The sequence below is a fragment of the Parus major genome, chromosome 5, assembly GCF_001522545.3.
Source record: "Parus major isolate Abel chromosome 5, Parus_major1.1, whole genome shotgun sequence".
Classification (NCBI taxonomy): Eukaryota; Metazoa; Chordata; class Aves; order Passeriformes; family Paridae; genus Parus; species Parus major.
In genome coordinates this window covers 1,136,091-1,163,717 of record NC_031774.1, presented here as the reverse complement: position 1 = coordinate 1,163,717, position 27,627 = coordinate 1,136,091, and the positions used below count along the sequence as shown (strand labels likewise).

Below are 27,627 nucleotides of genomic sequence, written 5' to 3'. Positions count from 1 at the left end.
AAAATCCACCTGTGAGGTTTTAAATGTTATGGTCCTACAGAAATCATCACTGAATAGCTGAATAACATTGCCAAAGTATCAGCCACTCAGTGTTTGTCACTGTGGATCTGGAATCTTCTCCTTTTAGCAGACTGCCTTTCATTTAGGCCAAGCTCATGATAAAATATTTGGCTGGAGGACCAGTGGTTGATGTGAAGGGAGCCTGGGACAATGTTTCAGCTCCTAGTGGCTGCATTCTCCACATGGGAATTCTCCATATTCTCTGCATGCAGGCACAAAGAACAAAAGACAAAGACTGGGAGGGCAGGAAAAGCAATTCCTTACCTCAATTTCTAGGACTCTCCAACATGGATCTGAAGTACCATACCTGGAGTGAAAAATACCTGCCCATTCTCTGTGCTATGTAGCTGAAAGAATGCTCACTTGGGGCAGGAGTATTTCCCCATCAGTGCACTCATTCATTTTTTGCCTTTAATAGTTCATGATTTGTTAAAGAGACAGTGGAAATTTATTCAGTGTTTGATTCAGCTTTAGGAAAAACAGGTAAGTTCTGAAAGACTTGTGTGTCACACCTGTGTGGGGTAGATGAGAACTAAAGGGTTAAAAAGCAGCCATCAAGCAGCAGAGAGTAGCAAACACACTGGACACAAACAGGTGATAAAAGGCGATAAGGGAGATGAAAAAATTAAGAAAATAAAGAACACTGTTATAAAGATTTATAGATCAGCTAAAGCAGAGCAAAATAAATGATAACAAACACAGATAAAAAATAAATGGGGCATCAGCCATATAAACAGGCAGGGAACTTCAATGCTTCTGTATAGTACTATGACACTGCTTTGTTTACACCAGCATTGACCTTTTGCTCCCAAAGAAGTTTATTAACCATCTTGGTCTTTCTTTGTGTTGCTTTACTCATCAAGAGAAAGTTGTACTGGGTTGATTCTGATGAATGACTTTTTCAGAAAGTCAAGTTATCCTTGACTAGATGCAGATGGCCTAGTAAAAAATGAATGCTGCCAGCAGACATTGTCTTTATCAGTGGTAAAAGTTCAGCAGGGACTAGACTTCCTCATCTCTGGCCAGAGAAACCCAGCCTTCTGTTTCAGCACCATATCACATATTGTCCTAATGAATTCTTGTAACACACTGCAGCCCAGATAAATATGCTTATATTAATGTTTTTTGGCAGTCTGGGGCATGGTACAGAATTGACACAAGTGTTTGGATTCTGCCTGCAGCAGACACTAGGAATTTATCCAGCTCAGAAATATTGGACTGTTGTTAGGTTGTTTGTCCCGTGCCATGACCTTCAGTGTTGCAAACCTTCCCAGGCTGGATTCACAGGAGGGGAGCCTGGAGCAGGGCACGCTGCAGTCCTGCAGCTCAGGGCTGGGGAGGGAGCAGCTCTCTCAGGGCTTCATGCACTCCACAGCCACACCAGTGTCTTCTCACCTTTCCCTGATTCTCACTAATTTTTCCTTCTAATAACAGAAGCTCTCATCCCCACGGCTTTGAGGTGAGGAGCAGCGAGTGGTTTAGAGCACACACCCTTCAGAGCACGAAGCACCACCCTAGGTAACCTCAAGGCTTGAAGAACACCCTAGGCCACCAGATTTTTGACATTTTTAAGTTGTCAGTATCTACCCAGAGCCACAGGGGTAGGAGCTGTGAATATAACAGCAGCACAACAGCACAGGTGGGCTCTGAACTACATTTGGAGTTGCATCACATGAAAGTCTCCAGCTCTGACTGCTGCTTTGTGAGGGCTGGAACTTTCTGTTGCAAGTTTGGAAACTCCTCCAGCAGCAGAGGGGGCTTGGTGGCCCCACATTTCTGGGAAGGCAGCTGTCCCAAGAACCAACAATCCCACTGGGATGGGCGTCTTGTGGCTGGGACCAAAGCACCCTCCTGCTCTGGACAGGGCTCTGCTGGGCTGTGGTGATGGCCATAGAGCTGATAAAAACCCCTCTATTTGCCCTTACAGTGCACCTTTGCTGTGCAGCCACACCATAACTAACCTCAAAACCTCTCTGATAGAGTTAAAAATGTCAGAGATTTTCCTGGGAGGAAACATTAGGCAGATGAGATTATTGAACCAACAGAGCACGTGAAGAGGGACAGGCCATTTCCCAAGAAATTCTGGGGTAGGGTTTTTCCAGGCAGTGAGGTTACTTCTTTTTGTTGTTGTTTTTTTTTATTTTGTGGTTATGTTTTTTAGTGTTTCACTCAAAATAATGGGAGGTCTGGGCCATGACTCAGATGGGAATGAGCCATAGAAAGAAACAGCCTGAGAAAAAATACAGCTGTATTTCCCCCCTCCACTTCCATACTAAGGTGTCTCAGTGCCCTGTGTTTTCTTACAAATCCTTTGCATTCAAAGAGCTTTTTTTGATGCTGGGGAAGAACAGTTCATATTAGATTTATCTAGCCATTCAAGTCAGGGTGATCAGCCAGGTCTTTCTGTTGTTGCTCAGCCTTGTTTTGCTGATTGGGATCTTGGTTCTGCCAGAGCTCATCAGAACATAACAAGTCTATTCATCATTAAAACAAGCAGTGATGCAATTTAATTATATTTATACTTATGGGATAGTTATTTAACCATCAGGAATAGAAAAGTCCTGCCTGCAACAAGACTTTCTCATTCAAGATTTTCCATGCCTTTAAACATTTGTGGATTAAAGCTTTATCTGTGGCCTGCAGCCTCTTTGGGGCAGAGTCTTCCTGCTACTCTGTTCATAGAGAGCATAGCCTCTGTATATTTTGCCTTTGCCTCATTTGAATCATATTCTAATCAACCCTTTACTTTCCTATGTTAAAAGTAGACTTTCATGAAAAACAAAAAGAAAATAAAAGGGAAGTTTTCTTCCTGGGATTTTATTTTTTTGGCATCTCTTTCTGTGATTTGCATTGGCAACTTGCAACAAGACAAGGTGTTTGGGTAGGATTTCTTCAAAAAGTCTGCTTTTCAGCAGGTTTCTCAGGGAATCTCACTAGTGAAACCAAGGGCAGCAATTGGGATCAGCACATCCTTTGGGAGCACACCCACTGCTGCCTGCCAGGCTCTGGCAGTTTCCCTCCACCCCTCACAGGACGCTGCCAGAGCCCTGGTAAGTCTCCCTCAAAATGCCAAAAGCTGCTCTACATCCCTTCTGAACAACTGGGGCTCTGAGCACTCTCTGAGGCTATTGGCCCACCACTGTCCTCTGGGTTTATCTCAACTCTACCCCCAGTTTTGTCACTGTATCCTTCAATCCCCTCTCTCCCCATAAAAGTGTCTAGCTGTCTCTTAAACTCACTTTACCATTTGCTTCTTTGACCTCGCTTGGCAACTTATCCTTGTGTTTATTATTTGAGGTGGAATAGTTCTGGCTACATTCCTGGTTTTACTCTTAATTGTCTAATTTTTAGAATGGTGTCAGTGGGGTTGGGGTTTGGGTTTGGGCTTTTTTTAACTCATGGCTCTTGTGACCAGGTCTTCTGTTTCATTAGGCTCCCTTGTGTCATCAGCACTTCCAATAACTCAAAGAATCCTAATGAATCTTTTATGGGATCTTCCCAAATATTGCAGCTGGACTTTCTTATCCATTAGTGCCATTCTGAACTGCATGTACTGCCTTTAATTATGTTTTTGTTAATTGGAGGGCAGGGAGGGGAGTGAGGGTGTTCCCCAAGCAAGGAAAACCTCAGTGATTTTCCCTACTTGTCCCAGGGGAAGTTACAAACAGAGCTCAAGCAGGACTGAGCAGCAGAACTTTTCCACATCCTCTGGTGCCACCTGTGCCTGCTGGTGGCCTTTGGGTGCCCACCTCTGTTAGGAGGAGGACCCAGGACCTTTCTGGAGCCTCTCAACCTGCTCCAGAGTTTTTTCTTGGGCTTTTAAACAAAGTGCAACTTGCTTACCATGCTGGATTTGCTGCCAGGTCCCATGGATGACAAAAACAGGCTGCACACAACAGGCTTTCCTCAGAGCCTGCCTGGAGAGCGGAAAGGAGGAAGAAACACTGGTTTAGAGCACCTACCTGCATCTTCAGGAGCTGTTCCCAGCTCTGTAAGGTGGGTTGTTGGAGCAGTGAAATGGATCCTACTGACATCCTGGAGCAGATAGGCCTGGCTGGAGTGGCTTCTGAAATGAACAACTTGCTTAACCCACCACAGAAAAAGAAGGAGAGAGCTGCTTCTTTACACATCCCCCCCTTCCCTTGCAGGAATCATCACCTGGCTGAAGGATGGACTGCCTCCAGGTGGGTTTCCTAACTGAAGCACCCTCCTGTTTGGTCAGCACAGTCCATAAAAGTCCATGGAGACATGCACCTGAAGCAGATCATGTGGCCACAACCCAGGCAGGTTAATTCTCATGCTTTCCTAAAGCAGACAGACACTTTGCTGGACTCACCTACCTCAAAAATATTCCTTCAAGTCAACTCTTGAATTCCAGTTGACACCATCAGAGAGGGTAGAGATCACATTCCCTTTCCTGCTCAACATATTGTACCTCGTGAAGTGGCAAGAAGAAGTAGTGTTATCTATATAATTAACATTCTCCATTTTGGGGGGCTATAGAAGTCATGGGACAGGAGAGTGTGCCAATCCCACTAAGACATTAACCATCAGCCAAAATTGCATCAGCCACTATTTCCAGTTTAAGAACAGGAGGCAGAGGCATAAAAGATTTGCCCAATTAATCATGGGATTGAAAATTTTCCAGAGAGCTGAGGATATTTGTGAGATGTAATAGAGTGCAGCCCCCTCATCTCTCATGTGGAGGTCAAGCTCACAGAAACTCGGCCTGCTGATCAATCTCTGCGTGTCCCAAAAAAGAGGAATTGCATGCTGCAAGAGCCAGCTTCTGGGGCTGCTTCTGAGAAATTCATGCACTAAAGCACTTCCATAAAGGTGGGTTACCTTGCTGACAGAATCCTGAAAACAGGGAAATGAAAGGCAGAGTCATGAAATGCCTCTCGTAACAAACACCGTAAAATAACTGGGAATAAAAATTTCAAAAATCCTGTAAACATTTACTGTTGTCCTCTCTGTGCTTGGCAGGTTTTGGGGTGTAATGATCATCAAACAGCAGAGTAGCAGTAAGTCTTTCACTGAAAAAGTGGTGACAGCAAAAGCAAAAGGACATGCTCTGTCACTCATCAACCCACCCTTGTAGCCATCTACTATTATTGTTATTCAGCACGTGATTCCCCAAGCAGCAAACCATGGCTGTAGCTATTTACAGGTCACTGGAAGTCTGGCCTGTGCTGCAGTGGAGTTTTGGTTGTATTTCACAAAAGATAGTTTTATTTATGTTCGACTGATGCAGGCAAAACTGGAGGCTGATTTTTCTTTTTTTGGCTTTTAGTATAAACACTCATGGCAGCTCTCTATTTTGGGTGCAGACTGAAAAACAGATTGTTTTGTAGCTGCTGAGAACTGCTGGGTAAATCAGAGGACATTGTTATTGCAACTGAACTTTTCTTTCAAGAAAGCAGGAGGAGTTGCTTTATTTTTTAATTCTGTGCAGTTTTATGTACACCATTCGCTCCAAATATTTGATGTTTGCCACACTTGTTATGAGTTTCTCCAGAGAGATGCTGTCTTTTGGCAGCAAAAGATAAAGTTGACTGATACAAATGAGTCACAGTACCCCAACAGTAATTAACAGTGATGCAATACCCAGGCGAAAAAGAGGACTTGAAGAATTAACTGTTGAGTTTTCTTGACGATGCAGCTGCACTTTAAGAGAGAAAGCTCAACCCATCATAGAACTCCATTGTGTACATTAGAGAAAAAAGCTTGGCAAGATACATTAAAGATTTTTGCTAAAGAGATACAAATATTTTGCAAGGGCAAAGGGCACTGAGGCAGGCTGTACTTACTTCCAAAGAAAAGTAGGCAGTATGACAAAGAAACAGTAATATTTCTTTATCTTCGTTTTCACACTTCATCATCTATGAAAGACTGTCTTTTTCAACCTGCTGAACTGATTTAAGCCACCCCAACTCTAAATTAACTTTTACTTAAAAGTCAGTCTATGACATCCTAATCTAAGAAGTTATCTGTGCTTATGGTTTCAGCCCAGTTCTACAGAAGGCCAGTTCTGCTATTTATAAATGGGATTTTACTTGTTCTATAAAGTTCTTACACAAATCTCACGGGTCGAAAGAGAAGGAATGGTTGGGTAAGAAGACGAACGATTGAAGCAACTGCTTTATAGCACAATATGAAACTTGACACTGTTTTCTGCTGCCAGTATGATTCCCAAGTGAGATGGATAAATTGTGGTCAAGACCTGGACAGGTTAACTAGTGGTCATCAGTGCTGGTGGTACCTTTATATACAAAAAAAAAAAAAAATAAAAGGATACTTTTGGACAGGGCATTTGAAATTTAATACCAGACATGAAACAAGACATCTGTTGGACTCTCATTTGTTTCTCTTTGAATGGGCTTTAATTGAAAGCTCAGTGAAAAATGAAGGTTACATTCTTAGTGTTATCAATAGTTTGTAACAGCAACAACATCAGAACAGTGATGCTTCTAATATTTATACATTTTCTAATTGGAGATGTCTAAGAGCAATACATTATCAGATATATATATATACACACAATTTCAAGCAATTAAAAGTAAATAATAAACCCCTCCTCCCAAAACCCTGAAATAATATATTTCCTTACACTAATAATGTCTTTTTCACATATACTTGACAAAGAGTCTTTTTTAAGTTACTTATCTTAAGAGTAATCTGTTAATGGAGATCCTGGACCAGCCCCATTAGAAGTTCAGTTTTAAGTTTATACAGCTTGCTAGCCACATAACCAGTGTGGCTTTACATTGTAAACAAATCCCAAATGTCTACAATGATTGGAATTAGTTCTGTGTAAAGGAGATCTACACATCTCGTGATAGAATAAATTTAAACCAATACATTAAAAAAAGAGAGAGAGAGAAAGGGAGAGAGCTAATTGACAAAACAGTTTTAAGGGTTCAATTATACAATTATTTAAAAACCAAGTTAACTTAATGGTAAGATTCTTATTTTCTGTACAGAGAGGCTCTAGTTCATCTGGCTTTAGCTGCTCTAGAAAGACAACCTTTAAAAAAAAGGTTTGACTCGTGAAATTCAAAAGCAGAGCTCCCAACTCTAAAAGTCTGCCCTTTGGCAGTACGAGTACAAAGGTTACCAGAAGTATCTCAGGTGACTGTTCCTTGGTTTTGTGAGGAAAGCTGTACTAGCATCCAGGAACCTCAGCATATGCAGGGCTGATGTAGGTGCAGAGCTACCCTTCAACAGGGAGGAATCACCCTGCCCGCTGCAGGAATTAAAAAGGTACAGCCATTTGTACCTAGAAGAGTTCAAGTGAAAATAACACCAAAAAAAAGCTGGAGACAGACATGAAAGCTAAGCACAGTAATCTCCAAACTGTGGAGATCTTGCCTGCTTTTGTACAAAACCACAAGTAAATATCTCTGGAACTTATGGAATAGGAACTGGTGTAGCTCCAAATGGAAGGCAAGGCTGAGCAGAATCCTACGGTTTAGTTAACTTGTGTCAAATAGGATGCGAAGACAGCTGCAGCTCTCTGACAGAGGTGATCGAGGATGGCTGAGAAAGTTTGCAGTAGCTTATAATGTCCCATCTGTTTTTTTCACTTGTTTGAACTGTCTAAAGGGCCAACTGCAGCTTAGTCATGTTCCTCTGGTGCATGTTGTGATGACGAACTAATTCATCAGACCTGGCAAATTTTTTTTGACAGCTGGGCCACCGGCAACTGAAAGGCTTTTCACCTGTTAACAAAACACCCTGTTATTAGCTGAGCATACAGCTCATCTGAGACACTGCTGTTTGTTTTCTTTCTGCAGGGCTGTGAGGAGCTGGAAGAGCCCCTGGCAGGAGGAAAGGCACCCTGGGCTGTCCTGAGAGGTCGTGGGAGAGCCCCCAACTCCCGCTGGCATCAGCGCTCGGCGCTTTCCTACCTCTGCCTCAGCTGATGTTTAACAACAGCCTTTTTCAGGTGACACAGAACACTTTGCAGTGCTTCATTCCTGAGGACAGGCCCTTGCTGAACACCTTGATGCCATCATTATGCTACTCTTAGCTCTCAAATGGCTGAGTTTCAAAGTCACTCTGGCATTCACACAAGCTTCAGTCGCACCTCGGGCGGTGGTGCAGACATACTGTTAGTCACTCTGGAAACTGTCAGTGACTTTTTAGAGCTTGACCTCCAGTCAAGGGGAGGTTTTTCCAGCTAATTCAATGAGTTTTGGCTGAAGTTCTTTGAAACTGGTGAGTGTAAGCGAGTGTGGTAGAAGCAACAGAGTTCAGCATGGAGTCTGCTGAGCCAGACTCAAAGTTTTCCACTACTATCTAAGTAAAGTGGATTCACATCCATGGGAGATGTCAAATGCTCAAAACAGCATTTTTCTAACATTTCCATGAGCATAATATTCACTACAAATAACTCCAAGCAAAGCACATTCAAATTTAACAAGAAATACCACCACTTTTTAACTGTTTAACCTGGCCTCTTGATTTGCTACAATGTTTAAGTGGAATTTCAGGCTGTGTTTCTGACGCCACAGGAATGCTGATGGAATGCTTTCATTAGCTCAGAGCAGTGCCCAGTGACTCATGCTTCTTCTTTCCATTTTCTTTTTTTTTTTTTTTCCCCTCAAAATAAATGTAATATTTTCAAGTATGTTCAGCTCTGGGGCTGGGCTCTTCAGTGCTGTCTGCACACCTCATCCTCTCTAACACACTCCAGACACGCTGGGGTGGTACAACCTCACCCAGGCATCCTCTCTTCTTATTTACCTCACACTTGGGGCATTTCACAAACCAAATCCAAATTCAGACAAACAGGGAATTTGCATAAATGTGTATTTCTGTTTGCAAACTCCCATGTGAGGTATTTTAAGTGGGAGGGAGATGCTTAAAATCCACTTCATCCACTTAGCACAGATGCTGGCAAAAGCATCAACTATCTCCCATGAGTGCATAGAACAGTGGGGGAAAAACTGATCTGGTCAAAACCCACAGATTGCATAAACTGGTCTGTTTTCATCAGCATTAGCAAAACCATCCTGAGAACCCAGATGAGGTATCTATAACTGACCAGTTCCTCACAGAACTATCACCAGCAATCCTGGTTGTCCTCTCCCAGCAAGGGGGAAGCAATCTCTATTAGTTCTGTGCTGGGCACCAACTGCTTTGTACAGCTTCATGGTACAGATATCACATTTCCATTGCTAAACGTGTTTGTGGATGGAGAAAACTTCCTTTGATTGTTTTATTTCTATTTTGCTTTCAACAGCAAAGATTGCTGTCATGGTGAAATTGCTTGTGAAGAAAAAAATCCCTGAATCTTAATAAAGGCAGTTGACTGAAAATTAGGATAGAATTGCATGGAAGCAATCTGTGCTTTGCTTCCTCAAGATTTAACATGGAGCAAGTTAACTTGATTTAGGTGCTTTGTCACAAAATTTAGAGGCTACGAGAAAGAAAGAGGAATGAAGCTGCAGGACAAGGTGGAGATGAAAAATCCCCAGCCACCACTTGTGCTCATCCCCCTCAGGAGCTGACACATCCTGAAGTGTTGTCAGGAGTGGCTCCATGGCACCAGACCCTGTGCCAGTGGCAGGCAGTGAACCCACGGCGAGGTCTGGGGGGCTCAGATCACAGGGAGCCCCAGGGAGAGGAGCTTCACCAGAAAACAAGACAGCAAATTCCTCACTGCAGCTAATCTGTGCCAAAAAAATTACTGGAGTCATGCAAGTCCTGAGTTAGCAGATCAGTTAGCAATGAAATGTGATGGGCAATGTCATTCATCCCAGCTTGCCAGCGTGTTACAACCACTTGCCATTTTGTCTCTCCCAGAACATTACCTCTTGCTGGTTAAGAAAACATCTTTCTTCATGCAAATGCACAGAGACCCAGGCCCTGCAGCTCACCCAGGAGCACAGCCTTTGCCATTTGCAGATTGCAAGTGTAGATGTGGCCATTGGGTGAAGCATTTATTTGGCCAGAGCCACAGAAAATGCCATTGTTCTCAGGTGAATCATTTCCTTTATTAAAATTTCTCTTTTATTTTTGTCTGAAATGTGTGTTTTTATGGTCCAGAAGAGAAAAAAGAATTCTTAGCAGGGAGAAAAAGATTTTCAGGCTCCTTGTCCATCTGCACAAAGACTGAATTTAAAAGGTTAACACCAGCATGGAAAACACCGTGACATCCAACAACATGCCAAAGTGCTTGGTAAACAATTACTTGATAAAAACACTGCATACATAGCAGAAAGAACAGCAAATGTCAGTACACAGGCTTAATTTTAACACTTAAAACTAAAATACAGAGCTTGCTGCAGTTGCTCCTTAATGGTGTTTACATTTATGTGAGGGCAGAGTAGGCTAAAATGGCCTCCTTTTTTTCCCCCCTGTATTTATATGAAATACTACAGTTTCTACCAAAAAAAAAAATAAAGGAAGGTCCTTGAATATTTGAGTAAGCTTTTACTTTAGTGTCTGTCAGTGTGAGTTTGCAAAAGGCACTGCTTTTATCTGCTGGAGAGATTACAGTCCAAGCAGCAACAGCAAGAGCTTTGCTGTGCTATCCTGCATTAGGCTCAACTGACACTTGGGAGAAGCATGAGTAGGCAGGAATACTTTAGATTACAGACCTTTGGCTAAAGCTAGAATTAAAATTTCTGTCTTGCAGGGTTTTTTCACTAAAGGCAGTAGATCAACTTGACATTTGTGGGCTGAGACCGTGATGCTCATTTCATAATAGCTGACAAAATTTATTTTGCCAAGCTGAAATTTCTTTAAACACGAAGGAAGAAAGCATAGTTTCTAAAATCACCTAAATCCCTTTTGTGAAAAGTGATTATCACACTTGGGGAAAACAGCCACACTGAAAAAATCAGCGGACTCTGAAATTCTTTCTGCTGTTTTGAATATTTGAATCCTGGTTAAAACACTTCCTAATCATGTAATTTACAACAATATTGATTTAAATTTTAAAATAAATTAAAAAAAAAAAGAAATATAAATGTGAAGAAAAGTTTACGCACTTGTTTTACCTGTATGAGTCCTGGTATGAGTCTTCAGATGATCAGATCGGGAGAACTTTCTCTGACAGGTTTTACACTGAAAGGGCTTCACACCTAAGAGACAAAAAGAAAAAAAATCTATTCTTATGTCCCAGTGTTTTTGGAATGAAATCAGATATTTCTGAAGTTTCAAAAGCCTGGATTTATTTTTTAGAGGGGTGAGGGGTGAGTTTTTTGTTCTGGTTACTGTAACTGCTCTTCCCAGCCCTGTGCCTACACATTACAGAAAGTTAGTCATTAATGAGGCCACCACCCCTTGTAACTCCTCTTCCAGTGCCTGGGCCTGAAGCATCTGAACAGCTCCATCATAAACAAACCCCCCTGAAACCACTGCACCAGGGAAGATCTGCAATTATTGCTCATCCTGACCCTGTGTTTTAGCACAGTGAGTATCCTGAAGGAGCCACATAAGGAAAATCAAGATGCAGAAATCTATTTTTGTGTGCTCCCAATAGCTTTAACTTACTTCACACTACTGTTTTAAACATGACACATAGGCCTTGGGCAAATTTTACACCTTGGCAAATTTTCCTTGCAGAACTGCTTGGTTTTAAACACAATATATTCTCTATATTGAACACAGAATATAGAGCAGTTTCATTATGAAAGTTGTTTCAAAAGATGGTGACAGGATGTAAAAGTCACCTAAACAACCACAGTAGTGCTAAAAGGCCAGTTAAAAAACCCAGCCATGGCCTTCTCCTAAAATTAGCTTCAAGAATTTGGTGTTATGAGCTGACATCAGAACAATAGAAGTTCAGGAGTATAACTTCAGGATCACAATTCCCATGTACAGATGAGCTCTAATTAAGGCAAGCCTTGTCCACAAACCTGTGTGTCGTCTTTGGTGTCTTTTGAGCTGGTCTGAACGAGAAAATCTTCGTTCACAGTCTTTAAAATCACACTGATAAGGTTTTTCACCTGGAGAGGAAAAGGAGTTTGTCAGAACATGTGGCTAAATGAGAGAACACCTCAGGCTGAGTCAGAAGATAAAACATGTGGCTCTGAAAGGCTTCTCTGCAGTCTGAAGCAGTCTAGTGGCACAGCAGGACTGATTTCTCATAAAGCCATACAGCTCTGTTGGAAAGGCTGGCATAATTCTACTGCACTGAAATTGATGCTGAATCTGCTCACTCTAAGAAAACAGTTTCTTATGTTAAAGCTGCAAACAATTTCCAGTTGAGAGAATTTTTATTTTTTTTTCTGTTGGAAAAGAATAGGAATGTCTTGGTTTATATTTCTCTAAAAACCCCATTAAACCCTTTCCACCTGTTTCAGTAGCAAATAATTCATACAGAGTAACAACTCACAGTTTGAACTAAATTGGGTTTAAAGCAAAAACTAAATAAGTTCCATCCACATAGGTGACACTTTTAACCACATTAAATTCATTAGAAAAAATTGAGCAAAAAATTCAGCCTCAGAAAAAGACGTATTCTTCCCCAAATCATAAATTAGGTTTCTTCCACAAAGAACCATTAAACAGAATTTCTCACAAAGCTGCACAGCTCTCACAGGCAAAGCCATGAATTATTGCAAAGCCTCATGTAAATATAAACTCTTCCCATCCTCCCATGCAGTTCAGCAGAGACCCTCAGGGTGGGATTTCTCTGGGGTGAAAAGATCCTGAGTGTTTTAGAAAAATAAATCCCTACAAGCCAGCATCTAAAATGAACATGGATTTCAATGCAAAGGACTTCACCAGCCAACTGCAAAGAGAAATGCAGCAACTGAGGAGTCTGAGGGAAGAGAGGAAACACTGCCAGCAGGTAGCAGAGCACAGAGGTGGTGAAATTTGGCCAAGTTAAGCCAAAACAACCCTTATGAGGTTACAGGAGAAGCTCAATGATCTTCCAGGTCTGGCTTACTTCTCAACTGAGGTCCCTGGAATCCTGGAATCCTGCTGAAGCCTCAGCTATAATTACATTTATGCCCAGATAAAGTCTGGCTCCAGAGCCTCAACAGGAGCAGGGTGAAACATCTCTCACTGCAAAGCTGGGAGGATCCTGGGCTTTATCTGGGAGGGACACTTGGGAGCAGCTGGGACCTGCTCTGCCTGCTGTGGGAAGCTGAGATGTAAACCAAAGCTCCTGTGGGAAGGAGCTACAGGAAAACACCACCTGGAGCTGGCAGTGGGTTTGATTTCTCCCTGTTTCATTTTGAAAACCTATCCCTTTGATAAAATTTCGCTGCAGGTGTCTGCATGTCTGATTCTACCATCATGAGGAAATGTATTCTGGTGGCACTGGGATGCAGAGACACCAGAACAAACCAGTTTAGTTTAAAGCAGATGCCTTTTGATCCAGGTGACAGAGAATAAGCAGCAATATTAAAGAGAGCATTCCAAATTCATCCCACTGAAGCTAAAATTAAAAACTTTACAAAAGCAACTAAATCTGCAAGAACAAGCTAACTTCCTGTGACAGCCACCCCAAAGGAGTTTACTGATTCTCAGACCTAGGTGTGGACAATTTCTATGTCTGCTGTGCTTAATTTATTAGCAGAAGAGATTAAAGTTGCCACAGGTGTTTGAAATAGTTCCATACACTTTGACCACAAGGACTCCCTGGGGGTGCCTGCCTCTCAGAAACCACTTACTTCCAAGGAATTCAGCCCTTTGGCAGATTTAAGAGGGGGAATGTCAGCAGAGCAGAATGCAGTGACAGGATGATTGTCTGCTAATTGCAATATAAACTTAGAAGATGTTTAAGGAGGTATTGGAATAAAACAGCATAGAGGGTCTGATGGCATGCACATAAAAGTATTTCTTGGAATACTTTGGGAAATAATCCTGATTAAATTGAAGTCAGATTTAACCCATGCAGGTATTAAAGGAATCAATCTGAAATGTTTACATAGGGATGTGATGACACCGGGAAGAAAACAAAGAGCAAATAAACAAAAAGAGGCACAACATTTATACAGAAATCCTAATTTCCTTTTTCTTTTGACATCTTCCATGTCAGCTGCCAAAGCTGACTGTCACATGCCTGTGAGCTCCCACAAATTTCCTCAGAACAGGACAACAGAAACATCCCAGATTAATCAAATCTGTTTTAGTACCCCATTAAATTCCCACAGTGAGAGCATCTCATTTCCCCAGGCCTGCCAAAGCCTCTCCAGTAAAAAGCTGAAATCTCTTTATGTATGAAAATACCCAGTAATGGGTAAAAACCTCCTTATGTGAACACACAGAGCCCAAAACAAAAGAGGAGATGCAGATGGAGCTTCACCAGCCCTTCTACCTGAGACATGATTACTTACACCACTGAAAGAGGGAACACAAAAGAAAGGCTGAACTTAGCACATAATGGAATAAAAAAGATGAGAGAGGGTAGAGGGAATGGCATGTCTTCAATATTTAGGAAGATACTTTTTTTAAAAGGTCAAGAATTGTAAAACAAGAGTGAATCTGCCTTTGCACATGTTGCAATAAATGTTTCTAATAAAACAAACTGATTTTGTCAAAAGTAGTTAAACTAAGGGAAGTGTGCCTGTTTTCTCTGGAGAAAATTCAGTTGTTCAGGGACATGGGAAAACAGAAAATTCTACTGCTGTAGCAGTTGCACAAAATATTCACAGTCATTTCTTTTAATTAAGGAGTTCTGCAGGAGTAAGAGCCAGTTGCTAACAAGAGCACATGAGAAAAGGAGGCTGATTTTGAAACCAGAGACTGCAAGTGTGAATGAGAATCTGAAGGCTGGTCTACACATCCTTCACCAAATTAAACCCCTTTCCTTAAGTGTGTCTACTTAATCAAACAAGTGCCATGATCACAACTTTGCCTTGCTAATTCTACATTTTTATTTAATATGATTTGCTTTAGCAAACTCACACAAAACACGTGATTATTTATTTACTAGGGAGCCTTTATAGTTAATGTTTTCTTTTGTCATCACACCATAGCTCAGCTGTGACATATTACTATTCTGAAATTAATCTTGTAATTTTATTTTATGCTGTAGAAATATCAGCATGAAAGGAAACAGCTTGGTACCCTACCATAAAGGACAACCTTCCTGATCTACAGATTCTCATACCCCATTGCAGATCAGACCTGCAGCTGAGCCTATTTAGGCTAAAGAACATCCCTGGCAAACAGGCAGAGGATTTTCTCTCTGTGTTAGGATAAATCCAGTTTTCCCAATGAGTGACACTGAACCCAAAAGGTCTCTGGCAAGAATGCTGATGCTTCCACCAGAAGTGAAATTTATGGAGGTCTAGACATCAATTTGTTTCTGCAAGGAAGTGCCTGAAGCCTGCCAAAGAATGCCAACTCACATTATTTGCTGCAAAGTTGGAAAGTTAGCTGTATTTCTGCATTTCATTTCAGAGGCCTATCTGCTTCAGCAAAATACACCAAGATAAGAAAAAAGCTCTTTTGGCTGTACATGTTTCAATAAAGGCATTGTTAAGAACAGATAAGCAGCCTCAGAGGGTACAAAGTGTTAACATATTTTCAACGAAGGCTGTTTGAAACATTGGTAAAAACTGATTACAGAATCCAACTTTCTACTTCAGGGCCTTGCTTGGTTTTGCAATACTGCAACAGGGGAAGAAGGATGGAAGATCTGATGAGCCAGTCCTTTGTATGTATCTATTCTAGAAATAAAAAATATAATCTAGAGCCAGCAATGTCCTGCAAAGATACAATCTGTTGGTTTAATATCATATATGGGTAACAGCTTGTTTTCAAATCACGTGTTCATCCTTTTAAAAATGGCCCAGATCATTGACCTAACACTACACTAAGCATTAGGTGGAAGAGCTTCAAAACTGTGGGTGAGTCCAGAATCACCTTACAGGCAGATTAATAAACTTCTTGGTTTGATTAGGAGTGGTGTGACAAACACAACCACGTAACTTTTGGAGAAAACTGGTTCCAAATTTTGCTTTTGACATGCAGGAGAAACAAGTCAGGGTTGGACAAACACATGAAGCTGCAAAGGAAATGGATCTGCATCACAGCAGTGGGTTTGACTGCCCAGGACTCCTGGAGAGCATGGCAGTGGAAAACCTTCATGGCCACTAAGTCCAGATCATCCACACATCAAGCAGGAAAATATGATAATTGTGAAGTTATCCCCTCCAGATGCTCCCACAGTTCACCAAACATTCCCAAAATCCAGGACAGACCACAGGAGGAGACAGGAAATGAAGAGCATCATACTCTAAGCCTCTGCAGCAGCTGGGAATTTGGTAAGCAGAAGTCCCAGATCATAATAGGAAATGTCTAAAACCCATTCAACAGGCTGAGGGCAAAACCCTGGCACCTGATAAAGGGGGAAAACTCCTTTTGATCCTAAATCTGAATGCACAGCCAGGCAAGCTACCCAAGCAATTTTAATTCCAGCAGTGCACCATCCCTTGCTTCCTCTCCTCAGCTGCACTCAGCCTCAAAATCTGACACAGCAATGCTGGTGTCAGCAAACACGAGCTTTGGGGAGCAAGCTGGCCTCTGATGGAAAGAAACTTGCAAAGATTTGAGAAATAAATAATTTTTGCTGTCAAGACATCAAAATGTGTGCATAAGGATCTGTGCCCACCTGTGCAGAAAAGGTGTTTGAAGGGGAAGAAATGTTTTTTCTCTACCCAGTTCCACTGCAGCATGAGCCAGAGGAGAGGCATTTATGGCCCCAAGGACAATGGGAGAAGCTTTTCTGGGGGGTTAGACAGACATAGGCCTATCCCCTATGACTTTTGGGGGTTTTCTGACTCTACAAGCCTACAATATATATGATAAAATATTAAAAATCTTCTCCAGCTAAGGAAAAAACAGAACACGATTAAGTTGAAGTCCTTGTAATTGATCCAGAAATAACATTGGGAAAGCAAATCAACTAAATGAAATAAAATAAAGAACAAAAAAATAATGACTGCTAAACACAGTGTAAATCAATTTAGGAATGAAGGAAATAGGGATTATGAGAAAAATTCAGAACTGTTTAGGCATAATGGAGAAAAATACTGAATTTAATGGTCTTCAAAAGGTTTCCAAATGTTCTTGGCTCCAATTTATTTATAGAAAGTAGAACAGCCTTTCTGTAGACTTTCTTTTCTAAATATGAACTTGTACTTACTAAAGTCTAAAATATCTTATTTTTTTAATTTCAGCAGCTCTGAAGACAGCTGTCTCTATTTTTGACTTGCCCATCCATTAATTAAAAGTTCTTTGTGTGCATTCCTCATATTTTACACAATTAACTGACTGAATGGTCTCCAAAAGGAGAAGATTACAACTATCTTTTATGAAATGTTAGACAATCTGCTAGGTCACCCAGCATGGGCTGCCTTCCTCCTCTCTTTCATCCCTTTGATCTTCCATCATATCAATGGTTAACTGAACATCCATATTTACAGATTACATCCACAGACTTCTAGGTAAGCACAGAAAGAACTTTCTAAATAAAAATATGACAGGCAATAAAAAAAAAAATCAAGAACCCATAAGGAACATATCTAAAGATGTATCATAATTTTACTTGTCCAACACCATAAATCTCCCAGTAGGAGAAATAACTCTGTTTATTCTTTGGCAAGGTGCAGCAGAGCATTTGATTTCCACATTCTGAGGTCTTATTTCCTGAACTCAGAGAGAATCCAGATATCAGCCTACAAATGACTGGCTTCAGGCTCAATTCCTCATGGATAGATCCCATAGCAGGGAACCTATTCACCAATCCCTGCCCACACCCCCAACCAGAAAAGTTTACACAGGAGAACCAGAGGATGCTGAATGTCTAGATCCAACTTCTAAGAGGAAACTTCTTAATAATTAACATTAGATGAGATTTGGAGTGAGATTCAATGATCCCAAATGAGGGGGGGAAAGAAGAAAAAAAAAAAATTAAAAGAGGAAACAACTCACGGCCCTGTAATAGTAAGAGAGGGAGGGAGGAAATCTGCTTGCTGTGTGTTTTTCTCAGCTGGATCCAGAGAACCCTCAGCTCCAAAAGAGAGCTTGTCCAGTTGACAAAGAAGGGTTGTCCAGCTGACAGAGTCACTCACTCATCCAATGGATTCTCGCACTTTCTAACCTGGCAGAGCATTTCTTGCCCCTTGTGCTGCCTCAAAACCCCCCCTGCCCACTCTGCTGTGATTTGTACCCACCAGTGTGCTTTCTGCTGTGCATCTGCAAGTGGGACAGCTTGAAGTATCTCTTGTTGCAGCCAGGGTAGGCACACATGAAGGGACGCTTCTCGTTGGTCTCGCTCGCCGACCGCACGATGGTGGGAGCCACCCCGGGCACGCGCCGCACGTCCTGCAACGACAGAGACCTGCTAAGGCCACCTGTGTGCTCTCAGCTTTGACCTCACACACTCAACACCTCCCCAGGACAAAGAGATACTTAGGTAGATCATACTGGAAATAGGAAATTTTGGTTTATTCTACATCAACAACTTTAGCGTGCCTTCATCGGTTCTTTGCAGAGCGTTAAAATTGTCAGAAGGTGAAGGACAGTGAACTCTGCTTAGCGAATTCTCTCACCAGTTCTTGTATGTGAGATTGAATGGGCCACACTTTGACATCCTCTATAACCACACAATCCTGGCACAACTCTCCTTGCCACATAAAATAGTTTTAAGCTTACACCAGGGTGAAAGGTAAGAGCATGAGTCGGAGGAGTATTGTCCTTTTTATTTTAAATACTTATATGAAGTTAAAGGACAAGGAAATGGATGTCTTGGGTTGACACAAACTGATTAACAACAAAACAAAAACAACTGTCTAGGTGGAGCTGGTGAATAGTTCAGCCTTAATGCATTTTGGCCACTGTCACAATGTTCCACCAAAGATGATCTCCTCCTTCTGGGATAATTAACTTCCTTAAACAATGTCAACCATTTACTTTTATTCACTCAACAAAAAAAGCTGGCTCAGGAGCCTGTTTCTGAGAGCTTGCCACTGAATAATGACTTGCTAAACTACACAGAAAAGGAAAAGGAGAAAAGATGCTATCTGAGAACACTGATGTATGTTGACAACACAGAGCAACACAGAAGAGACAGACACTCTGTAATGACTTTTTTTTACAGGGGTGTTTAATAATGACATGACCATCTCAGAAAAGGAGGAAATGAGCTCCCATGGATGGTAAGTTCCTCCCAAATATCCACTAATTACTTAGTTATTAGGAAACAATCACATATTTCATCTTAAGGAAATACATTTGAATCAGTGAAGTTTCAGAAACACACCAAAGCAAAATGTCATCTAACACTTTCTTATATGTAGTTATTAGATATAGTCCATCATAACCACAGAGGATTCACATGGCCAGAATGATTGGAGCTAGAATCTGGAAACTGGATCACCTATTTTTGACCACCCTGAGAAGCTGGTAGGGAATATTGCCTTGCAGATCTATTTCAGAAGAACAGATGAGCAATTTTAAATGTCTGTGTGTGAATGAAATCCTATGTTAGGGTTCAATAGCTTCAGTGGAGTCAGAACACTTACAAACATTTCTCAACAACATGAGGAAGCCACAAATCAAGGATTGGTGTACAAATATCAGTGAACTAATGAATGAACACTATAAACAGGCAGCAGTTTTACTTCCCTATGAAGAATGCCCACAATACTCACTTGTATGCCTCTAAAAACTCCGTGGGTGTGTATTCTGTACTGGGCCCCACAGCTGTACAACATGGGAGTGCTGTGGTTCTCGTTTTCATATCCTGCTGTGTGTCTGTAAGAGGGGAATAACGAAAAAATTAAATATTTTTCAGCTCCATGTGAGAGGTTTCTTTTCTTAAGTCTGTGGTAACATATGCAGAGTTCACTTTTACAGCCATGATATCCAAGTTCAAGCAAAATTCACCAAAGGAAACCTGTTCTGCCTTTATTCACAAGGATCTGGCACAATGCACTGACTCCATGCACACAAATATTAGTGTCCATTAAGGAATCCAGGGGAAAAAGGGAAAAAGAAAGAAATTGTCATGATTTGAACTCTGATGTATTTCCACAATGATTTTAGGTAAGAGCAAAAAATTCACATAGCAGCACAACGGTGTCATGTGCACATGTTCACATTATTTATCAGTCAAACGTGGGGCTGCCTATTGCTAATATCTTTTGGAATGAGCAAAATGCCTCAAGTTTCACATTAAGTGCAGTGGATTTTTGTCAGCACCTCATGACTCAGATATTACCTGATACTACCAAGCAAGTGATGACATTTATAAGAATAGCAGTCATGTACTCATAAACAGAGATTACAAATCAGTGTCTAAACTATTTATCCCATGTATCAGCTTGCAGGATGCACTACAAATTAACCCTTTATAAAAATAAAATTTTAAAAAATAGCCTACCCCTACTAGGTATAAGCTTTTGCAATAATTTTAAGAATTTGTAAATTTGGTGTGGTTTGGGGTTGCCACAGACATATGTTTTGTCTAATTAAATCAAAATTTTATGTTCTCCTGTCTTGAATGTTGGAACATGGCTGCACAAAATCCCGTAAATAGATCTTAAGTTTAATTTTTGAACAAGTATGTTACATTATCACTTGCAGAAGTGTACATTGGCAGTGGTAAGTGTACATGTTTTACAAAACACCAGAAATTAGAAAGCCCAGAACAAAACCCCAGGGCACACAGCTAGGGACAAAGATGGATATGTAGGATGTTATCCCAGCCTTTGCCAAATGCTTGCAATAGCAATTTGAAGGGGTCCCTGAGGTCCAGACTCTCATTTCACTGGTCCTTCCTTTCCCTTCCCTCAAAGTTCATGTGCAGAGTAGAATTACAAGGAAGTTTTAAACCTCTTAAGTGATTTGCAGAACTGGCAGTGGAGCTGGAATGTGGGACATGGCTAAAGGGGAGCGGTGTCAGAGCAGCTCTCCCTGCAGAGGTGGCTGCACTCCTCACTGTTCACCCCTGCAGGCTGCTGCCTGCCAGAGGTGTTCTCTGAGGTCAGCTCTGCAGTGCTGATGTCAAATCCTGGCTCTACCTGCCTGTTCAAATCAAAGGCTACATCTTCTGGAAAGGTATGCTCTGCTTATTTCAATTTTAATTCAGTTTTAAGGTGATCATGATGAAATCAGTTATGGAGGGGTGGCAAGCAAGGATCTCTGTTCTGTAGTAATAGCTGTAATACTAGATAAAGAAGATACCATTAGCTGGTTTAAATGGATTAAACTGTGCTATAGATATGCACCATGACCAAATAAATAGGGTCTCCTCTATGCCCAGAGCCCACAGGTGGCCTTTTGCAGCCTAATTCAAGTAACAAATTACCATTTGTTATCACTATTTGATCTGCATGGATTCCCCACCAGCATCAAATTTTCCTCTCTGTTTAAAGGCAGCAAATCTGTACATGTAAAAAAAAACAAAAAAATAAAAATAAAAGAACAAAAGAACAAAAAACCAGAAAAAGCTGGGGAGAGGAATATTGAAATCCCCCAACCAATGGTGATACCCACGTTGATCACAAATTACACAGTGCATTTTGAAGCAGGAATGGAATGAGAAGCACCATTGATAAGGAGGAGGTTCTGCAGCAGAAGCTGTTGCTGACCTGTAGCACAGCAGTAAATCAAGGGTAAATGTGAGCTTCAGCACTGGTCACCCTGAGTGTAACCTCCCCTTCACGCCTGTCCTAACAACCTTAAACACTACAATAAACAACAGACACAAAGGCAGATAAGAATTCCCAGGACAGAAACTTTAGAAGGAGAAGCAGGAATATGTAGTAAAATCTTATACCATAAAACACAGTCCCCACTTTCCCTCCAAATTCTCATGGTTTTCATCTTTCAGTGATAACCCTTTTTTGTAAAGACCAGCCAGTCCTGAAATAATTACTCCCAGGAATAAGAAGCAGAACAAAGACCCTGTCTGTGCCCTAAGGAATGGCTCTATGAGTGAGAGGTGTCCTCCAGATGATCTCCATCTCAGTTTCTATTGCACAGTTGGGAAGCCTTCCCCAAAAGCCAGCCTTTTACATATTTCCTCCCCTTATTTCTAGTTATACTTGACTAAAACTGCACATACAACTGCAAAGCCACAAAGATTAAAACCTGTTTTCTGAGCTCTTGACCCATAATATACTAAGTCCTTACCCAGCTCCCTAGGAGAGATGCTTTAATGACCAGGAGCCCTATTTGCCATTTTGCATTGGGCACATTTCCATCAGCATTGGCTGGTACTCAGCAGGGCCATATGGCTGATGACAGCAAAATGCATCGTGAGAGATTTCTTGGTTAAAACACTATTTATTCATTATGGAACGCTGTGGAATAATATGACCTTTGGGGGGGATAGAAATTAACAGGTGGATACTCTTTCCAGTCAGTGGGAAACTGGAACACTGAAGGAGGAGTTTTCACAAGCTGTCCTTACACTGCTGCTCTCTTCAAGTTGAGCCATTCCTCTGCATCCATAGTAACCTCCTGGGGAAACACAGCTCCTGCTCTCCCAGCCTCTTTACTCCATGCTTTACTCAAGATTTATGCCACAAAGTGCACATCACAGTTGGCACAGTTGGCTTGTTTCATATGGCTGGAGTTTATATACTACAATAAAAAGCAGGGATAGAAGAACAGATACAAATCTAAATCCATTATTAAACTCAAACACCTCCTTTATTGCATGCAAGAGATGATGAGGGGATGCAATGCCATGTACACAAGGAATACAAGTAACTGGTGAATTTATACCTGCAGTACATTAACTAAATGGAAATCTCCAGAGGGTAGGACAGTCCTTAATTCTAATTTTTTCTAGTCAGGCACTCTGTGTTTAAGTAGGCAAAGAGACAATGCCTTACAAGCTCAGCTGAATTAACCAAAGAATAAAAAAAAAGCCAGAAAAAATCCCCAGTAAGACCCAGAGCCACACTTAGGAGACACACTAGACTGATGCCTCCACAGGTCCTAAAAGAACACAAAAGCAAGACCAGATGCAGCCAAAGTGCCCCGCCAGGATCCAACACTAATTTTTGTTTGTGCAAGGACCAAAGGATTTGGCCTCACAGTCCAGCTCTGCCATTATTTGTAAATATACAACTCCCTTTACCTTCAATCAGAACTGCTCAAAGGCAGAAATGGACTATAAATATTTAGAGTTTGGGTTAGCTGGTGAAAAAAGGACTCAGTGTATTTTGTTCTCTGGATCTAGACAGCCAGACCTGGAAACACAGCCATAAAATGTAATTCTAGATAACTGGGAAACAAAGGCTGATACTTACAAAGGAAGAACTCTGTGCTGTAGAGTATTTAGAAGCACTTGCATTTACCATTAGCCCAGCAAATCCTTAACACTCGCAGAGTAGCTCTTTTAAAATGATTAATCTCAGAGTTGTACAGATTGTACAGAGATTAATAAAAATGAAGGGTTTACAGATGAGAATGTGTGATGAAAAACAGAACAGCTTTAGAGAGTTGTATCAATCTAAGTGGTTATAAAAAAAAAACCTCATAAAAGATGACATTCTAATCTGAATATTTTAAAAAATAATCAAGCTGCAATTTCTCTCTCACACCATTTTTACTTTGTAAAACTGAAATTGCCTGTCTAATGTATAAAGCAGCTACAACTTAATCTGAGGAGTTAAGCTTTTTATTATTATTTCATAAACCAAAAAAGGGAAGCTTTAGGGCACTCTGAGGAGAGCTAGAAATTTTCAGATGAAACGCGAATACACATTGATTCATGAGATTCAGACTTGGAAGAATAAAAAAAGCCAGAAAGCAAGATTACATAAAACAGGCACCACATTAAGCTTCAATTTAATTGTGTTTCACTGCAGGAACAGGAATTTTAGGGTTTAGAAACAGAGCCAAAAATGAGGCAAAGTGAGGGTGTGGGCTAGTCCCGTAGATAACAGAACATAAAGGAAGAGAAGTAGAGTTAATTCCCTCTGCTAAAATATTTACCATCCTAGCACCCTGGGAAAAATATGTATGGAGACAGAAAAAGATCCTGATTAGTTATATAGAAGATCCTGTTTCTGCCTGGTTTTTGTCTAATACTCTTACAGAGGGTAGAGTATGTAGCTGCATTTTTATCTGCCCTTTCCAAGGCAAAGGAATATTAAAAAATGCAATTTCACAGATTTGAGCCCTTCTGCCATCCTCAATGGGAGAATCAGCTGGCTAATGAAAGGAAGGCCCTAAATTTTCAGGAGACTTTTGTGTTTCTGGCTTAAATAGTCTTTCTTTGGTTTGGGATTTTTTACCATAGACCTGAGTGGAATCAGGATTTCTCCAAACCACTCCCTTCAGAACGAGACTGTCAGCTATTGGTGAGAAAGGATAAATTCCATATTAGAGGCTGGAGGTGATTGCCCATTTCCAGCTCATCTTGATTGCAGAACTGAACCCAAGTTTTGCACCTCCAAATTTTACTAATAATACCACCAAAGCTAAACAGAAAAACCTTTACAAACCACTCCAAACAAGAAAGGTTTTCACTGCCTTGTTTTAGATGTGGTTTTAATAGTGTTCTACAGAGATCATACCTAATACTCCTTACAGTGAGCCTGAGAAAACAGCAATAAATACCAATTTCCATGGAACATGCTGGGTGTTTAACATCCAAGCAAAACCAAAAGAGGAAAACCACAATGTTGCCTGGTTCTATGCCCAATTTCAGATGACTGTTAAAAATATGGATCAAAGTGTTTTACTCAAGCAGCTGAAGAGACAATTACATTGAGTCTTGCTGTTGGGAATGCAGCTACACTTTTTGTCTGCCATGCTGTACCATTTCCTGCTTGGTATCGGTTATTTCCACATCACTTTTACACTTAACTCATCAAAATATAAAGGAGGGTTTTATAGCCCTGAGATCTTCATCTAGAACTGCTGTGGAAGGAAGTGGTGTTTTTCATATTGGAAAAGTGAAAAAGCAACACAAAAATAAGAAGGACAGAATCTGATGGCAAAGGTGTCCACCAATGTGGAACGTGAATTTTGAGATGTCTGGGACCCACAGACTTTCCTGCAATAGAATAAATGTGATCCCAGCAGCTCCAAACCAAATACCACAAATCATCAACAAACAGTTTGAGGAGATAAAATCCAGTCCCGCAGTTGAGGTTCATTTAACAATGAAGTTTTCCTTTCAGATTCTAGAAGCTGCCAGTTTGTGAGACAGCCCACAGACAAGCCAGCCCTCCCTTCTGGCCACCCAAAGTTCAGAAGGTGACAGGGGGATGCCTGGACAAACAAGCAACACAATTAACACCCACGAGCTCACACAGCACTCCTCTTTCCTCATGTGAGTTGTAAGAACAACTTGAGCTCAATCAATCAGTCAATTTGGAATTCAGAACCCAAGGAAAGGTCTAACATGCAAATTCAAGTCACTTGGACTGTCTGGTAGCAGTAGTGGGTTGTTTTCTTCTCGAGGGACAGCTCTTGGCAGAGGGAAAGTCATCTTGGGCCGTCAGACATCCTTTGGGTTTTCCAGCAAGTAGAAACCTCTAGAACTCATGGCTGCAGCCTTTTCTCTCTGCTTCCTGCTAACACCACTCTCCCCTTGCCCTGCCAGTCCATGACAGTGCTGTACTGCAGCAGAAGACAACATCTCAGTTCACTTCAGATGTCTCTCCTCACCATTTAGCAATGGCTAAGGATCTCTGTTCCATACCTTTTACTGCCCACCTCTGCCTTTCTCCCAGGCCATGCCTGCAACAGATTCCCAATGCTTACACCTACAGAAAGACCAAACTCCACTGACATGTAGAAGCTTCTTGCTCTCAGTTCCAATATCCAACATCAAAATACCCATGAAGGAAAAAGTTTTCAGGAAAAACAGTCTTCCATGGCCTTAAAGCCACAGGCTGAAGGAGATGAAATCATTCAAGAGTTTAGATGACAGGCTCTTGCTGCTGCTGCCACACAAGTTCATAGGCTTGCAACTCAATGGGAATGATTTTCACAATGACTGGAAAGGACACAGCTTTGGTCACCTGGCAGTATTCTTTGCCCAACTTCAAACTTTTAATCTGGGTTGAGGAGATTCTGGAGCTGATCACTCAAATATTGGCAAGACTGTAAAGAGCTAGAACCAGAATGCTCTCAGATAAACTGCTAGACAGCTTCAGCACAGAAACTGCCAGCTAATTCTACCTAAATTGCACTGCAAAAGCTTCATTTCAGTGTGTTAAATTCATGCTGAACATGAACCCAGAAAAGCAAGCTACTGACCTGGTCTGCTGTCAAGTATGGAGTGTGTGACCCATAAGTTTTATATAACTGTAGAGTTCTCTAACTATTTGCAGAACTTACTGGCAACGTTTTCCTCCTTCTTAAAATGTGCAAAAGTCTCCCTGAAGCCAGGAAGAAATGCTGGGGAGAGCTGAAGGCAAGGAGCTAAACAGGGACTGTCATCATTGGACAGAATCTAGAAGCTCCATATTTCAACAGGAAGATTGACTCCAAAATTCTTAAATTACAACTACGAGATTGAGAAAAGCATCTGAAACACTAAACGCCTGGGAATCACTTATGAACAGTTCATATATTTTAAAGATGTAAATCTTGGGAAGAATACCTTATGTTCATGGCAACTGAGATTGGAGGTACTGTGTATTGTAACTCTCAGCCAGAAAAGACAGATAACTATTTTGGCTCATATTACCAGTGATGAGGCTATGTCTAGCACTGATTTTCCACAGATTCTACAATCTTGGCCTATACCAAAACTTTCAGCTTTGTTTTACCATAGATCATTCATCTTGATTCTTTCCCCCTTTTCATGCATCCTAGGTCACATACTTTACACTGCTAACAGTCTGACTCCTGGACAAGTAAGAAGCCATTTATTTTGTTCAGTACTCCTTTAATATTTCTATTGTGACTTTTTTTTTTCACTGAGCTCCCCAAAGAATAACCTCTTCCTTGCTTTAATAACTTGGACCTCGGTCAAGGTTGATGTGTTTCTCCATTTTGCAGGATATTTTCTTCAGAAGAGACAAAACAGTGTCTAATATTGCAATGACTGATCTTTAAAGGGTCCAGTTTCAAGAGGAAATCAAAAAGACTTAAGAAAGAAAAGTAGGAAATAGCCTTTAAAAAGAGGGGATCAGCAGCAAAGACAGTGAACTGTACAGAACTGTAGGATTTTGGGATCTTCTCTAATCAGAAGAAACCTCCTTGATGGATTTCTTTAAGTCAATTCTCTTGTTCACTTCAATACCAACAGTTTCCTACACCACTCCCTCTAACCTTCAAACACCATTGGTTTACAAGCTACAAGGAGACCCATAATATTTTTCTCCTTTATCGCAGTACAGCAGTGTACACAAAGTCCATCTTGAGCAAGATTTTCACATCTATGGACAACTACAGTGAAAGCTCAGATGTGTGCAGGCTTTTATCAGCTTCCCCTGCTGTTCCCTTGAGACTGCACACGCTTGGACAATGAGAACATCTCAAAGCTGGCAATACCTGCCTTCGGTGGGGGAGTTTTCAGAGCCAATTATCTCCTCAGAGCATGAATTATCTCCTCGGAGGGTCTCAGGCGATCTGTGGCTTTCCCTTGGCTAAGAAAAAAAAGGCTGCTCTGCC

At 41.2% G+C, this 27,627-nt stretch overlaps 1 protein-coding gene across 2 annotated transcripts in view; it reads right to left on the bottom strand.

Annotated features, from left to right (window-relative positions):
- Positions 1-6,420: 6,420 nt before the first annotated feature.
- Positions 6,421-27,627, bottom strand: part of WT1 (WT1 transcription factor) — a 33,273-nt gene continuing 12,066 nt past the window's right edge. The window contains exons 5-9 of one of the 2 annotated variants that reach the window (XM_015631952.1): positions 19,689-19,791; positions 18,210-18,360; positions 11,931-12,020; positions 11,070-11,153; positions 6,421-7,781 (exon numbers count right to left, since the gene is read on the bottom strand). In XM_015631952.1, the coding sequence (XP_015487438.1) occupies positions 7,660-7,781; positions 11,070-11,153; positions 11,931-12,020; positions 18,210-18,360; positions 19,689-19,791 (550 nt within the window). In that variant the 3' untranslated portion in view covers positions 6,421-7,659. Of the gene's footprint in view, positions 7,782-11,060; positions 11,154-11,930; positions 12,021-18,209; positions 18,361-19,688; positions 19,792-27,627 lie in introns of both variants that reach the window. The other variant, XM_015631950.1, reaches the window with a different exon arrangement.